General features: G+C 34.6%; 1 protein-coding gene across 1 annotated transcript in view; it reads right to left on the bottom strand.

Moving 5' to 3' along the window:
* RSRC1 (arginine and serine rich coiled-coil 1) overlaps positions 1-17,883 on the bottom strand; it is a 326,093-nt gene that overhangs the window by 226,587 nt on the left and 81,623 nt on the right. The window contains exon 4 of the mRNA XM_054713673.1: positions 7,380-7,553. Coding sequence (XP_054569648.1) covers positions 7,380-7,553 — 174 coding nt within the window. The remainder of the gene's footprint in view (positions 1-7,379; positions 7,554-17,883) is intronic.

Below are 17,883 nucleotides of genomic sequence, written 5' to 3'. Positions count from 1 at the left end.
AATTAATTAATAAACAATAACAACATGATATAACAACAACAAAATCATGATATAAAAACAATATTGATATGAACAACAAAGTGACAACAAATACATATCTATCAACAAGTGAATCTAAAAATCAAATGAATAAAAAATCTGATGAACAAAATAAACTGGTGAATGTAATAGAATCAGGGGCATGGAAAGGGAGCGAACTAACAATTCTTGGGGGGAAGGGAGCGTGGGGGGTGTGGAAAGAGATTGGACAAAGATCTTACAACTATGGACGAGGACAGTGGGGGAGACGAGGGCCTGGGGTGGGTTGGACCGGGTGAAGGGGAGCTATGGAGGGAAAAAAGAGGAACATCTGTAATAATCTGAACAATAAATATTTAAAAAAATTGATAAAAACAATGACTAATAAATTGATTAAACTTATTCTAATATCTTCCTGTATACCACATTAAGAGTAAAAACACTTTGAGTGCTTGACTAATTTCCCTTGTGATAAAGTATTTACAACTTTAACTTTAACATCCCACGCTCTTCGAACTCGAGAGAAAGAAACATATAAGTGACCATGTCCGAAAACGGGTTCAGGTAGGAATATTCCTACTCTGTCTAGAGTTTGTCCTTATGATTTATTAATTGTCACCACAAATGCTGGCATCACGGGAAACTGTCTTCGAATTAATTTAAATGGGAGGCCAGTGTCAGACGGGGACAAATCAATTCTTGGAATCAGAACAACCTCTCCTTCCACAGATCCTGTTAATACTTTAGCTTCGATTATGTTAGGTCGCAATCTTTTTATAATAAATCTAGTACCATTACAAAGACGCCATTTACTATTAAGTTCTCTCATTATCATGATGATTGCACCTACTTTCAATTTTAATTTATGACACGGCATTCCCGAAGGTGTAACACTATTAAGAAATTTGACGGGAAAATTTTCCTTTTCGGCATCATTCGTTGAATCGATGGAATCATCACTCAAATAGTTGTGAAAATCTCCATCGAGTAAATCCAAAATTTCTTCACTTAATTTATGAACGTGATCATTTTTTGGACAAAGAATCGCACATTTAGATATATTTTAATATTATCTATAGATAAACTATTTCCAAAGGTAGCTTCAATAATAGATTCGTTACAAATCATTTCATGGGGGATTTCAATAATATCTACTCTTAAATGAAAACTGCTATCAAGTTTGCCATCTCCAAGTTTTACTAGCCATTCGCTATAAGCAGAATCCTCTGATCTCATATTTGTTTTAAGAGACAACTGTCTGAAACATCCCCAAACACTACAGTACTTTAAACGTGTTTGTACTATGGCCAATCGCATAGCATGGCAGCACAAAAATCCCCTCTGAAAAGAACTTTCCCACCAAATGCAACATTCAAATTAGCGCCAGCGAGAGCTTTATATGTATGGCACATGCGCAAGTCAAAGTTTATTTTTAAATTTCCAGTGTGCGTCATATGTACCAGTCGGTCGGACGGATGGACGGATGTCAGTCACTTAGCCTTTTATCTATACAGATTATGAGTCATGATTTTACCTTTTTAAAAAATTATCCTTTAATACCTCCAAAGCACAATGAGTAAGAATCTGAAGGTTTATGTGGCTTCTATATGGTTTCTAGGACAAAGTTCTTTCCTTTACCCACCACTCACTTCTCTCCTTTTACTCTTGAATGTTAATTCCAACATAATTTTTGTAACACCTCTTGAAAAGGATCCCACTAAGTTTTTGATAGTCCATATAAAACTTACTGAAAAATACAGCATGAGACTGTCATTCTCTCACTAACTTCTTCATATAAGTGTAATTCCTCAGCCTCTAAAGAATAAAAAAGGAAAATAAAAGTGCCTTCTCTCATTCCAAGGCCTTTCTCAGTCAGGCAACCACAAAAAGAAAGAATAAGCCTACAATTCATGCCATGTAATCTCTATCAGGCATAATTCAAATCAAATCCCATCAGGCAAAGTCTGAGATAATTAAAATGTACTGACATAATAAATAAGAGAACAGTGGTGACCTGGGGGAGAACTTATGAAACCTTGTCTCCTGCTTTTGCTGAATATTCTTTTTGTTATGTTAGATTCCCTTTTTGAAAATTATGGTTTCTATTGCAAAACTAATATCTAGTGACAAATACTCAAACCTGTACAATGGAAATTGGGTGGTAAATTTCATTGCAATATAAAAGGTCCAACATCATAATGGGCCACTGTTATGGTATTCATTCAATTCACAAAGAAATTGTAAAAACTTTAATTTAAAAAGCAAAAAAAATCCAGTGCACACACTTACATAAAGATGTATTTGTTTACCAACTTAACAAAATTGATAGTAGGAAGCTTCTTTGCATGTTACAATGACACGTGTTAAAGGTATACTTCTTTCGAACCAAACATTTACCCTTCGCCACTGGTGAAAGGCAACAAGATCTCTACAAAATCTCATCTTTTTTAATAAATTTTGCATGAAAACATGTTATCCTGGTACAAAGTTGCCTGCTGTCACATTCGAAGTGTGATAAATGTTTAATGAAAACAACACCACACAGCTTGGTGTCAGACAACAGCTATCACACAGCCCTGCTTTGATCCAAACAGACACTTAAAAGGAGTTCTAAGCACACCCTGCACCACAGAACTCTATAACCTATATGCAAATAGGGGTAAATTAGCATAAATGACTTTCTGCTGCATAAAGAAATAAGAGATAAGGAAAAATATGACAGGAGTATGTAGCTACTGTCAAAACTCAAGGGTCCAGCATTCCCAAATCACAACATCTTCTGCCAAGCACTTGGTAAGAAAAACCTCATCAACAGGAATTTATTACATGAAATGCTACAATTGAAGACACTGGAACATTGCCAAGGTCAAAGCCATAACTAACATATCTATAAAGTATGACTACTACATGGTACCGGACTTCTTTTATACACTGCTTTAAACACTTATTGCTTTGGAAATATTGTTATCCCCATTTAACAGAAGAATAAATTAAGACTCAAAAAGAATAACTTGTCCTATAAGGAGAAAAGTTATGAATGACTTAAAATGAGAAAAAATTGTAATTTTTTGCAATTTAACTTTACCAAGAGGTAAACACCGTAGCACACTTTAAAAAGATATGCTACTCAAAACAGCTACATGTTCAAAGGTAGCAATTCCTATGAACAAAAGCATATATTGCCTCCATAGGTATGTTTTCTGCATTTTTAGTCTATAAAGACATACCTAAAATAGTTGTGATATACCTAATATCTAATTGCATTGAATAGTCAACTTTTTAATGAAAGATTTTATAAATAGGTAACTATAGGCTGTGGGCTATATTTGAAGCCCAATTTCACTGCTATCCCAGTGGCTTCAATACATATTCTCAGAAAGATTAAAAGTCAATTGATTTAGTGAAGTCACATTTCCGTACAAAAAATTCTATTTAGCTCTAGCCAGTTTGGCTCAGTGGATAGAGTGTCAGCCTGCAGACTGAAGGGTCCCGGGTTTGATTCCAGTCAAGGGCACATGTCCAGGTTGCGGGCTCCATTCCCAGTAGGGGGCGTGCAAAAGGCAGCCAATCAATGATTCTCTCTCATCACTGATGTTTCTATCTCTCTTTCCCTCTCCCTTCCTCTCTAAAATCAATAAAAATATATTTTTAAAAAAGAAATTCTATTTAAATATATTCCCCTTCCAATACCCACCGAAAAGAACTACTTCAGTTGTCAGGTTAATATGTATGTGCGGGGTGAAATTCTTACCTCTCTCTAAAGTTATAAGGCTTCAGAAAAGCTTCAGAAAGTTATGTAAAGGAAGAAAAGTATAAACTCAACTGTCTGAACAAAATATTCCAGAAGTCTTGATGGGTACATTTCTGGGGACAGTATCCATCTACTGAAAAGCTAATATGGGAATAATAAATGTTAGATGCTTACTATTATGTCCCCTGTAAGTAAAGCATTCTGTTCATACCTCATGTAGTAATGATCATATCATTACGTACTCTATTTGAAACTTCACTGGCTTCTCATTGCCTTTAGAATTACCTCTAAACTCCTTGACATACCTTATAAGGTATTCCAGTAATCATCTCTCATCATTATTTCTCTTCTACTCTAAACCAAGCTCTATAAGACTTCAGTTCCTCAAATATCCTCCTTGCTTGCTTCCAAGTCTTTCCATATGAAGTTTGTGTTGCATGCAACATTCTTTCCCATCTCTTTCTTCCTCTTCTTTTGAGAGCCCCTCCCTGACATGTTGACTACTCTAGATCAACCAATTTACCTAATGTTCATAGAAATATCTGCAACTGGAATGTGTCAAAACTGAAGATGAAGAAATAAAAAGGAAAACAAACAAATAAAAAAAGACAAAGAAGGAAAAAAAATTTTAAAAAGAGAGAAACAAAACAAAACAACTGAAGATGAAAGCCAATATGCTAAGATTGGCCTGTTGGAAGGATAAAAAGGGCTTGGGTCTGCTTACCTCCAAACTATTTGTTATATTAGCAATAAGTGTACTTATGGCTTAAACTAGATGTTGACAAACTACAACCCTTGGGCCAAATCTTGCCAACCATCTATTTTAGGTTTTACTGGAACACAGCCATGCTGTTCATTTCGTATTATCCATGGCTGCTTTTGTGCTGGAAGGGGAGAGTTCAATAGTTGCAATAAACACATATGGCCTAGAAAACCTAAATTATTTACTATCTAGAAAAAAATGTTGCTGTCCTTGGTTTTGTTAGTTATGACCAAAGCATCCTAGCTCATATGATGTTACTGTAATTACTTATATTATCTTCCCTTCCATATATGCTTATTTATGGACCTGCATGAAATCCCCTACCATTACACGTCCCTATTCCCTAACAGTACTTGACAAATAGAAAGCATTTAAATACTATTGACTTAACAAATGAACAAATGAATGAATGAGCATATCTGATCAATCACCAATACAGTAGGTCCTCGGGTTATGTCAGAGATCCGATCCTACGGCACGACGAAACTCTATTTTCATCGTAAGTCGGAACCCACCTACATAAGCACCTACGTCACTCACATGGAGCACATACACAGCAGTAATGAAGTGAAACAGTAAAAAAGAATTAAAAGAAAGATAATTCCTGACCTTTACTTGTGGTAAATAAATAATAAAAACATAAAGCACATATGTACATACGTCGAAATGACGGAACTTTATTTTTTATAAATACTGTAAATGGGAGATGGCGACGTAACCACGAAATGATGTACATTGAATCCGACGTAACCCGAGGACTGTCTGTAAATATTTATTATCAACTAACATATACATTAGGTACTATGAGTAATACAAAAGAGTTTAAGACATTCTCTACCCTGAATAACTTAAATTGCAGATTTAGAAAATAAACATATACTTTTTAAAAAAAGATAAATCATTTTTGGAACAAAGGAGGATGTATCTGTACATATATACATATTACCATATTAAATGTATACACTGACACACATACCCTGCAAAAAAACACCTGACTTCAGGATATACCAAAATGTATGAATTTGTGTGTTCTTAGCACTAACCAGGAGACAGGGCACCCTGACATAGCACCACCCTGTACTATGGTCTACTAAAATCATGGAGATGACCGAATCAGGCTACTCAAGCTTTTTGGTGTCAGTACCCAGGGCCCTTCAACTGGCCCCTCTTGTTTGGACTTTGTTCACTCTCTCTGCTGAGTAAGAAGTAACGACAAATACAGTATGGGCTTGTGAACTTTTTTACCCAGGAATGAGTCCCTTGAACACCTCAACACTAAATGAAATAAGAGTCTAACCTGTAAATCTAGCCCAGACCCTACCATATGAGAATCTTTCCTGAAACCATCTGACCTCAATGTTTTATTCATGCTCTAATTTTTCTTACCTTTAAAATTCACAAAATAATGCTTTATATAATATCAATTTTATACAACTGTGCAAATATTACTCTAAAAAATTAAAAGTTAGTGAGATTAAAAAGCAAAAATTTAATGAGTATTAAAAAGCATAGTCATATTTCTCATAGTCATGTAGTATCTAAAGTATAAACCAAAAGGGACAAAAGGAACAAGAAGCAAGGCAGTTCCTTCATTGACATAATTTATTCATTCTTTTAGTCCGTATTTTCCAGTCTCAGAAACCTATTCTACATCCTCTCTTCAAATCTATCATCCTCCCAAGTTTCTCCCTTTATCAATAGATTTCCGCCACACTCTCTCTGGTCCTCATTCCATTCTACCAACTCTGGCTAACTCAGCTTTCCTATTCGTATAGCCAGATATCTAACACTATCTCCTCTCCTATAACATTTAAAATTCGAAAAGAATAGAACTCAGAATTTTTCATGATCACAACTACTTACTTTGTAATAATGATTGTGGGGTAATCATGAGAAAGTAACATAATAATGTTATCCTATTCCAAAATCCACTACAAATTTATTATTTCAACAAACACTTAAAAATCAACAATCTAGGGAGGTTTATATAATATCACTGTAAATCTGGAAATGAAAAATAAACAGACAACTGGGAAAAGAAAAGGATTAGAGAAGAGTTCTATATACTTTAATAAACTTAATTCTTCATAGAATCAAGGTCTCAAAAAAACCATATCCAAGATCCTGGTAAGCTCTTCAACTTAACACTAAAATCTGATTGATACATCAAAAATAAACACTTTTTATTGAAGTATTAAAGTGAATATATGTAAGGTGTTGAAAGACTAACAAAAGGAGATAAATTCCAAGATGTTTTACTTCATAGAATAAGAGATATCAATGTCAGTTTTGCGTAAAACAAATAAAAATCTGTAATTTAAGCTATTAACCCAAACTTACTATTTCATTTTAACAGCTTCTAATTTAATAAACAGTTATGAGTGAATTTCACCCTCCAAATGGACAGAGCTAGAGTAACTGTTTCAATAATATCAATTCCAGAAAAAATAAATTCCGGGTCCTGTATGCACAGACACTATAACATACACATAAACCTTAATATTGACCAAGTCCCCATTCTATACTGAAAGAGACCTAACCAATAGTAAATCATTCAGTAGTCTTCAAATTTTAAATTCATATTTATGATAAGTAAAATTGAATGTAGAACTTTTCTAAAGTGTGTCTAAGATTTGTTATATAAGTAAATAAAAATAGGAATAGAAAACACAGTAAAAAATCGAGGTAACTATTTTGGTTTACTCCTTTTTCGTTCCCTATTGTATTCGCCTCTTTTTTCCATCCAAGAAAATCCTCCAAGAATGAAATTAGTTTGAACACTGCCATAGAATCACTGAGTTAACTCTGCTTAAGATTTGCTTAATGTTCTTGGAAATATCAACTTACCCACGTTTGATGTTGTGTAATTCCTTGTCCTTGCCTTTATCCTTCTCCTTTTCTCTTTTCTCCTTATCTCTGCCTTTACGTCGTTCTCTATCCCGAGATCGACTACGTGTTCTTCTGTGACTGGACCTTTCACTGCTTCGACTATGGGAACGTGGACGAGGTCTTGACCTGGACCTATAGAGAATAGATTTTATTAAATACATTTAGTGCATATCTTGTATTATGAAAAGAAAATATCCTTTAAAATTATGTGAAAGAAAAGGATTTAGTTTAATTCTGTAAAACAAGCATCTAAGTATGATTATTTATAAATAAGCACTCTCAGTTAAAATGATACATGAGGGGTATATTTGTTGTCAACTTTACAGGAAATTAAAGTTTAGTCAAAAAGTGTTTGCAAGTAAAAGTTTTAAAAGTTCAAATCAAGTCTTGATTACTCAAGTCTCCTCAGATAATATAACAAATCTAAATGTATCTAATCTAGTATCCAAGGATAGAGTCTTCCCTATGCCTACAATCTCTGCTTCTAAATAAAGTCAACCTTATTTATTATTTCTAATTGTTACAATAAAACTATGCCTCTACTCTAATCTAGCTATTCTTTGTATTAAATGAATAACAGTATTTGGTAGGATGTACAGTGTCCTTTTAAAAAGTAAAAAACTTCAAGTTCTGCCTCACAGTAGTGATAAAAAAAAAAAAAAAGCCTCTACCAGACTGATAATCTTATAGATAACTATAAAAAGCAACTATCTGAAGGTACTGGACAGTGACCAAAAGAAGACAGATTCTATAGAGGGCCAAAAGTTGGAAAACAAAAACAGCGATGAGAAAATTTCCCCTTTTATCAGCTTCTTTTCTGAGGACAAGCCCGAGTCTATGCCATGCAGTACAGCTATAACTCCAACAAAATAAACTTCTGGCCTGAAAAACCAGAAGAATGGCGCAGGGCAACCACCGCAAAAGGAAAACAAAAGGGTAATTTTGGAAAGCTGTCAGAGGAGGTAGCTAAAATTCTGTATGTAAACTCTATTCAAATCTCTAGCTGAACCCTACATTGTGCATACTCCAAATAGCCAAAGATAAAATAAAATTGAACTAAAATTTCAACTGCCCCCCTAGAGACAAGATTTTTTCAATTTTAATTTAACTAAGTTAATTTTCTGCTAAAACAAGAAAAAAAAATCAGTATTCTTCAGAGGAATATAACAGAATCCCGAGTATTCAAAACATGACATTCACCATGTCCAGAATTAAATCCAAAATTACTAGCTATACGACAAAACATTAAAAGTTGGATCCATTATCAAGAAAATAAATAGTCAATAGAGACCAACCCTGAGATGAACTAGATATTGGAAATAGCAAGCAAAGATTTTAAAGTAGTAAAAATAACCATGCGTGTAATGAATATAAAGCTAAAAAACATAGCAGTTCTATAAATAAAAACATACACTATCTGAAATTATAATTATGCTCAATGAGCTTTAAAGCACATTGGTAACAACAAAGAAAATAATCTATGCACTTAAAAAATAAATCAATTGAAATTATCCAATCTGAAGAACTAAGAAGAAATTGCTAGTAAGAAAAGAAAAACAGACCCTCTGGGATCTGTGTGATAATATTTTTAATGTGTCAAACATGTTTATTTAAACCCAGAAATAGAGAAAATAATGAGAAAGAAAGCAAAATTTTTAAGTGGTGGTCAAAATTTCCCCAAATTTAGTGAAAGACAATTGTATAGATTCTAGAAGTTCAGTTAACTACAATCTAAATATGAAGACCATGACTAGTAAAACCATAGTAAAACTGATGAATCAAAAAGTAAAGAGAAATCTTAAAAGTATTCAGGGAAAAAATCCCCAAACACATTACATTTTGAAGAGCAATAATATCAATTACTGCTGGTTTCTCATTGGAAACAATGGGAATCAGAAGACAGTGGTATAAAATTATTACCATGGTAAAATAAAAATTTCAACACAAAATTTTATAACCAGCAAAAATATACCTCAAAAATGAAAGTAAAATTACGACATTTTTTAAGGTAAAGAAAAAGTAAAACATAATCATCAGTAATAGATCAGTATCACAAGATATCCTAAAGTAAGTTCTTCAGGCTGAAGAAAATGATAACAGATGGAAACTTGGATTTTTAGGAAGGAATGAAGCCCACTAAAAATGGTAAACACACACACACACAACACATATGCATTTATGCTTAAAGTAAAATTTAAAATGTCTTACTAAAGGGTTATAATGAAGGTAGATATAATATACACAACCTCTATAAAAAATAAAGCATGAGGCAGGTAAATGGAACTATACAGTTATAAAGTTTCTATGCTACATCTGAATGATGAAACAGTAACTCCAAATACAGTGAAATAATAAAGGCATAATAATGAGACAGAACGCAAAATCCTTAGAGCAACCACTTCAGGAAAATAATGCAAATAAGTATATAGCTAAAAGTAAAAAAAAAAATGAACAAAAGAGAATTCTTAAAAATATTAATCCAAAAGGAGGCTGGAAAGGACAAACAAAAAAAACAACCCTCAAAACAGAGGCTCAAACATAAAACAAATAATAAAATGATAGACTTAAATCTAAATATCAATAAATACATTACAATTAATGGACTAAATACTTTAATTAAAAAGCAGAGCTTGTCCAAATGAATTAAAAAGCCATACATAACTACATGCTGCCTATGAGATATGTTCTTTATATATACAGCCACAGATAGGTTGAGAATAAATGGCTAAAAATTGATATATCATGTAAACAATAAACACAGGAAGGGTGGAGTGACTATATTAAAATGAGATAAACTAGACTACAGAAACTAAGAGTGTCACCCAAAATAAAAATGGAAAATTCATGATGACCAAAGGGTCAATTCATAAGTAAAAAATCACACAAAATATGTTTATCTGACTACAGCATAATTATATTAGAATTCAATAACAATAAAACATCTTGAAAAAAAACAAATATCTAAAAAATAAATAATATACTTCTAAATAATTCATGCACCACTAAGAAATTACAATAAAAATTTTAAAATGTTTAAACTAAATGATAATGAAAATACAACATAGGTGAATTTGTAGATGAAGACATGTTTAGCAGAGTTATTTATAGCTTTAAATGTTGATATTAAAAGGAAGAAAGGTCTAAAATCAATTACCTAAAGTTTCACCTTAAGAACCTAGAAAAAGAAGAGCAAAGTAAACACAAGGCAGGTGGAAGGAAGGAAACATTGGAGAGCAAAATCAATGTACTACAAAGCAATAAAGAAATTTAACAAAGTCAAAATCTGGTCCTCTGAGAATATCAATAAATGTGGTAAATCCCTAGCTAGATCTATCAAGCAAAAATGAAAAGAGCAAGCACAAATGATCAAAACTTAAGAATGTGGGTGATAGAAAGATCACATGAACTAGGTCTGGGAATTTAGGATATGTGTTGGTCGGGAAGAGAATTACACGGGTTTCAGTGGTAGTAATGTCTATCCTCTTTTAGCCCTAAAGGGTTCACTCAGTAAATGAAGAGCATTATCTATATACTAGAGGCCCGGTGACAAAATCCGTGCACTGGGGGTGGGTGCACTGGAGGGTGGGTCACTCAGCCTGGCCTGCGCCCTCTCGCAGTCTGGACCCCTTGCTCCTTACCACCTGCCTGCTCACTGCTCCTTAGCGCTGCCGCAGAGGTGGGAGAGGCTCCCACCACTGCCACTGCATTTGCTAACCATGAGCCCAGCTTCTAGCTGAGCGGCACTCCCCCTGTGGGAGCACACTGACCACCAGGGGGCAGCTCCTGCATTGAGCATCTGCCCCCGGTGGTCAGTGCGCGTCATAATGACCGGTCATCCTGCTGTTCGGTCAATTTACATATTAGGCTTTTATTATCTACTAGAGGCCCAGAGCGCAAAATTCGTGCACTGGGGGTGTCCCTCAGCCCAGCCTGCACCCTCTTCAATCTGGGACGTCTCAGGGGATGTCCGGGACTGCTGGCTCTTAACTGCTCGCCTGCCTGCCTGTCTGATTGCCCCCTAACTGCTCCCCTGCTGGGCTGATTGACACCTAACTGCTCCCTTGCCAGCCCGATTGCCCCCAACTGCCCTGCCCTGCAGGCCCGAAGGCCCCCAACTGCCCTCCCCTGCCGGCCATCTTGTGATGACATGGGGGCAGCCATCTTGTGATGACATGGGGTGTGAGGGCCCAAGGGCCACCTAGGCTTTTATTAGTATAGATAATAATAAAAGCGTAACATGCTAATTAGACCATACGTCCTTTCAGACGTCCTTCCAGATGACCTTCTGGACAAAGCCAGGGCTGTAAGTGAAGCCTGGGTCCCGGCCAGAGGTCAGAGGAAAGCCCGGGTCCTGGGTGCCAGAGGGAAGCTGGTGCCGGCAGCTGGGGGGAAGGAAGGCCTACTCTTGCACAAATTTCATGCATCGGGCCTCTTGTATAGGATATTAAAGGCTAAATGACTAACCATACGTACGTCCAACCGACCAACCGGCCAGTACGTGACGCGCACTGCCAATTTAAAAATAGACGTTTACTCATGCATGTGCGATACATATAAAGCTCTCAGAATGGATATTATTGAAATCCCCCATGAAATGATTTGTAACGGATCTATTATTGAAGCTACCTTTGGAAATATTATATCTACAGATAATATTAAAAATGTATCTAAATATATCCAAAAAATGGGCACGTTCATAAAAAATGAAGAAATTTTGGATATACTCGATGGAGATTTTCACAACTATTTGTGTGATGATTCCATCGATTCAACAGATGATGCCGAAAAGGAAAATTTTCCCATCAAATTTCTTAATAGTATTACACCTTTGGGAATGCCGTGTCATAAATTAAAATTGAAAGTAGATGCAATCATCATGCTAATGAGAAAACTTAATAGTAAATGGCGTCTTTGTAATGGTACTAGATTTATTATCAAAAGATTGAGACCTAACATAATTGAAACTGAAGTATTAACAGGATCTGCAGAAGAAGAGGTTGCTCTGATTCCAAGAATTGATTTGTCCCTGTCTGACACTGGCCTCCCATTTAAATTAATTTGAAGACAGTTTCCCGTGATGCCAGCATTTGTGATGACTACTAATAAATCACAAGGACACACTCTAGACAGAGTAGGAATATTCCTACCTGAACTCGTCTTTGGACATGGTCAGTTATATGTTGCTTTCTCTTGAGTTCAAAGAGCATGTGACATTAAAGTTAAAGTTGTAAATACTTCATCACAAGGGAAATTAGTCAAGCACTCTGAAAGTGTTTTTACTCTTAATGTGATATACAGGAAGATATTAGAATAAGTTTAATCAATTTATATCAGACATTGTTTTTATCAATGTTGTTTTTATATCATGTCTTTGTTGTTGTTATATCATGTTGTTATTGTTTACTTATTAATAAATGTATATATTGTTTTCATATACATTTTACTAATTTTCTTTAATCTCTGACACTTCTATTTTAGAGAAATGGCAAATAACGATATTAAAATATTTCTTCTAATTAATTTCCTGTAAATATGCACGAATCCGTGCACCGGGCCACTAGTTGTATCATAAGATCACAAACATGTTTTTTTAATACATATATAGTTTTGAGAAGTTACAATATTTTTTGCAAGGAATGTCAATATGAGCTTATTTCCTTACGTCTTATTATAAAGTTGTACACTTGAAATTTATACAATGTTATCTTAATAAATTGTCTTTAAAAATAAAATTTTAATTTATCATCACAATTTATTGCCCCCACAGTTGTTACCTTATTCGTTTATAATTAAAGTTTCTATTATATGTGGATATATTAAAAATTTAACAGATTATCCTAAAATATTTTAATAATAATCAGTCAGAATTTAAAGTTTTCTGATGAAAAGAAAGTAATAATAATAATAATAATAATAATAATAATAATGAAGGGGGCCTTTTCTGTGATAACCTCAGCCACTATTTATAAATTATGTCTCTATATACATACAATATATTAATTTTGTTCTAAATTGTTCAGAACCAAAATATGATTCTGGCCACTAATCTTCACTTAGATAGTTAAAATTAGAGTAACAAAAGACAAATAAGTTAAATTTATTTTAAACTCTAACAACAAAACTCGAAGAGCTTCTTTAAAAAAATAAATCTTTAATATAAGCACTTTTCTTAGTGGTTAGTTAAAAAACAACAACAACCTACTGTTGGACAAAATGTGCAACCAGTTGTGGATTATAGATGAAATAGATTATGGTGAAATCACATTTTTACTGTACCTTAAAAATGAAATGTATCTTCTATTAATATACCTAAAGTTACCGAAGTGTTGTGTTAAAAAAATAACTCTTCATATAATGGTGTCCTCAAGCAAATTATTTCCTCTCCGGGCATCTGTTTCCTTGTCTACAAAAAGGAGATAGTACCTGACTGAACTGTGAGATAGCAGACAAGTGATTTGGGAGGAAGCAGCCACAGAGTAAGAAGTTACTGAGGACTGTGCTAACCTGAATCAATGAGTAAAATCTGAATCAGGAGCATATGAAATATGTTTCCCTCATACCGCAGCTAATCTAGTAATGAGCAGCATTCTGATTTTCACAGGCTTTTAAAATCATAAGGTTGGCACAAGGACTGCTCGTTTCAATTTTCAATATAGTTTTTCTTTTGTATATGAAGGTAAATACTAATAATCTTGGCTAATGATCCATGTCTTCTCTACAGGAAAACCACCAGCAGCCAAATACATGATCTTCACTACTTTACTATTAACAGGAAAATCATATCACCTATTATCCAAGCCCTTGGAGAATAAAAGGGCATATTTTTTTTTCAGTCAAATAGGGCACTGAAACATAAGAAAAACAGGCCTAAACTGGCACTGTCCCACAGACATATGATCACTCTATCACCATCATAGCAAAACTTGACACTGCATTAGAGGCCTTCTATCAATTACTATCTGTCCCACCCTCCCTATAGCAACAACTTTACCAATCTTTAATCTTCTCAACTTACCCAATTCATTAAATAATCAATTATCCCCACACTGATCTTATGGTTTTCCCTAACACACATTCCACTGTAGAAAGCAAATGCTTGCCATTCTCCAAAAACATCTTGCTCATTATTCACCATATGTCTTCATACAAGTAACCCATGTATGGTAGTCTCAAATATTCTCCTTAAAATGTTGCTGGTGTGGCTTATAAACTATGATAGCAATGGCAGATTTATAAGTTAGGTCATCTACGATATAAAAAAAGTAATAAGTTTTATATTTTAAAAAAAGTAATGTTTTAAAATATCACTATCCCGATGTGTTAATGTTTATTATTTTGATCCTGATATTGTAGGCCTCTTAATCTTACTTATAGGCTACAAGAAAAAAAGTATACCTGGGGAAAAGAAAGCAAATCAAAACATAGGCAAAACATGCCTGGCTGGTGTGGTTCTGTGGTTGACTGTCAACCCATGAACCAGGAGGTCAAGGTTTGATTCCCGGTCAGGGCACATGCCCAGGTTGCAGCTTGATCCCCAGTGTGGGGTTTGCAGGAGGCAGCCGATTGATGATTCTCTCTCATCATTGATGTTTCTATCTCGTTCTCCCTCTCTCTTCCTCTATGAAATCAATAAAAACATATTTTTAAAAAACCCATGGGCAAAACAACATTATTAAAGGCTGTTATAAAGGACCGTGAAATCATAGATTAAAATGAAATTAAGCTGCTGACTTCTTAGTTGTCATGAGAATTACTTTACACAACTTTGAGTAAAACTCATGTCTTAGACATATGAACAACCCCATTTACTTTAAATAACTTTAATTATATATTTGAAGGATTTCCATTAAGAAGTAACAGAACAGATCAGAATAACGAGATGCCTATCCTGACCAGACAAAGACAAAAAAAAAGGTCAAAGAAACTATATTAAACTTTAAGATGTGAATTTGTCCCTCATTTCTCAAATACATATTTTTCTGATAAATCACTCTAGAAGTCTCTAGAGTGCCAAAGCCAATATGGAGATATATTATAAGCAAAGAAACGTTTGATAAAAAATGTGGCACTCTAGAACACACAATATATAAGCAATAAATGGACAGCAGTATGTCTTATTATACCAGATAAATGCCTTCAATATCTACAAAATAGGAAGAATCACCATAACACCCTTACATAAAATGAATTACTGCCCTCAAGAACCAATTTGTCACGTTTCTTAATTGGCTAATAAGTTCTAAACACATGGAATCAAAACAAATATCCTAATATATTATTTTTCAAAAAACTACAATACTTCAAATAATCTCCTAAGTAGAGTTCTACAAAAGAAGACTGTATTTGCTATAAAATAAAACTGACATTAAAATTAAATTTAAAAATTACACATTGAATAAACTAACATGGATTACATATCAGGTTGGCATTTTGAACATGAACATCTACTTTCATCCCCAACCAAAATCCAACTAAAATCATAACAAGGAAATTTTTTTTTTAAAAGGACCTACACTCTAGGAAAGAGATATACTTGAAAAAGGTAAATGTCCCCTGATGGCATGGTGGTAAAAGAAAACTAGAAAATAAGGTAGTAAAGCTCAGGGCTCTATAAAAACAGATGACATCAAAGAATTTAAAAATAGATCTAGCTTTTCCAATAAAGTTTTCCATTTAATAAAGAAACTCTACCTCACTGTATTAATAATAGCACAGCATCATTCAAAACAACTTATAAGTCACCCAAAACCTTCAGTCCTTCCATCATACTGTCTGTTACTCCTGATCCAGGAAAATGCTTCACATTATCATGAACAACAACAAAAAATAATCCAACATCCATACAAAACAACTGTAATAAAAACAATAACAAAGAATCAAATTTTTCAGGTGATACATATATGCCCCACAAAAAAAAAAAACTATAAAACAGAAGAGACTGTAACACAATAATCCAACATTAAATATAGCATACTAGAGGCCCAGTGCATGAAATTCATGCATGGGGGTGAGGAGGTGTGTCACTCAGCCCAGCCTGCACCCTCTCCAATCTGGGACCCCACCGGGATGGGGCCTAAATGGGCAGTGAGACATCCCTCTCACAATCCAGGACTGCTGGCTCCCAACCACTCGCCTGCCTGCCTGCATGATTGCCCCTAACCGCTTCTGCCTGCCAGCCTGATCATCCCCTAACCACTCCCCTGCAAGGCTGATCGACGCCTAACTACTCCCCTGTCAGCCCGATTGCCCCTAACTGCCCTCCCCTGCTGGCCTGGTTGCCCCTAACTGCTCTCCCCTGTAGGTCTGGTCACCCCTAACTGCTCTCCCCTGCTGGCTTGGTCGCCCCCAACTGCCCTTCCCTGCAGGCCTGGTCGCCCCCAACTGCCCTCCCCTGCCGGCCATCTTGTGGCGGCCATCTTGTGTCCACATGGGGATGGCTATCTTTGACCACATGGGGGTGGCCATCTTGTGTGTTGGAGTGATGGTCAATATGCATATTACCTCTTTATTATATAGGATAAGAGATACAAATGTTAGTGATAAAAGATCCAAGAAAAATAAACTTTTAACAAATGAAACTAGTAGAAAGGATCAGAAAAAGTAATAAAAAAAAAAAAGAGGCAGTAAATGAGCATCCAACCTGAGACTCCAAAAGCAGAAAAAATAATATTTCAATCGTAACCCAAGAACACTTTTGGAACTAAAAGAATCTACATGTAGAAAGGATCCACTGTGTAAGTGGAGACATGGATTAACCATAGTCAACTCTAAGATATATAATGATGAAGTTAAAGCACATAAATGATAATGGAAGAATGAATACTCCGATCAAGTCACCAACAAAGAAAGTCAAGTTGGCGTCAATCTTCTAAACTACAAGATATATAGCAAAACAATGGCTTTCATTTTCCTTGAAGAGCTCAAAGGAGGGGAAAGGTGTTCACAATGGTACATTTACTCAAGCTACCCTTCAGGTATCAAAGCTAGAGGGGGGAAAAAGTGATAGAAGTACTACTTTATGTTAGACTCCAATAAGTCAAAGACATGCTACAATTTCTAGGGTAAACACATAAAGTAAAATTAAAAGAATGTTTAACAACATAACAGAGAAGAAAATGAACTATAATTAACTAAAAAAGAAAGTAGAAAAAAGATGAATTGGACAAATAGAAAACAAAGAATAAGGTGGAAGATTTAAACCCAAATATAATCAGTAAATATAGACTAAATACAATTAAAATAAAAAAACTGTCAGACTAAAAATAAGCTAACTATATATAGCTTTCAGTATGAACATGTTAAATATTAAAACTAAGTTTTAAAACAAAAAAATGTGAAAAGATATGCAAGCACTAACAAAAAGAAAGATGGTGAATTTGTGTCAATATCAGACAAAGCAAACTTCAAAGTAGGAAATATTCCTAGAAATAGAGACATTTCATGATGATAAGGTCACTCTAAA

Source organism: Eptesicus fuscus, chromosome 3 (assembly GCF_027574615.1).
Source record: "Eptesicus fuscus isolate TK198812 chromosome 3, DD_ASM_mEF_20220401, whole genome shotgun sequence".
In the NCBI taxonomy this organism is placed as follows: Eukaryota; Metazoa; Chordata; class Mammalia; order Chiroptera; family Vespertilionidae; genus Eptesicus; species Eptesicus fuscus.
Note: the sequence above shows the minus strand (reverse complement) of the source record. Positions and strands in the feature narration are given on the sequence as shown.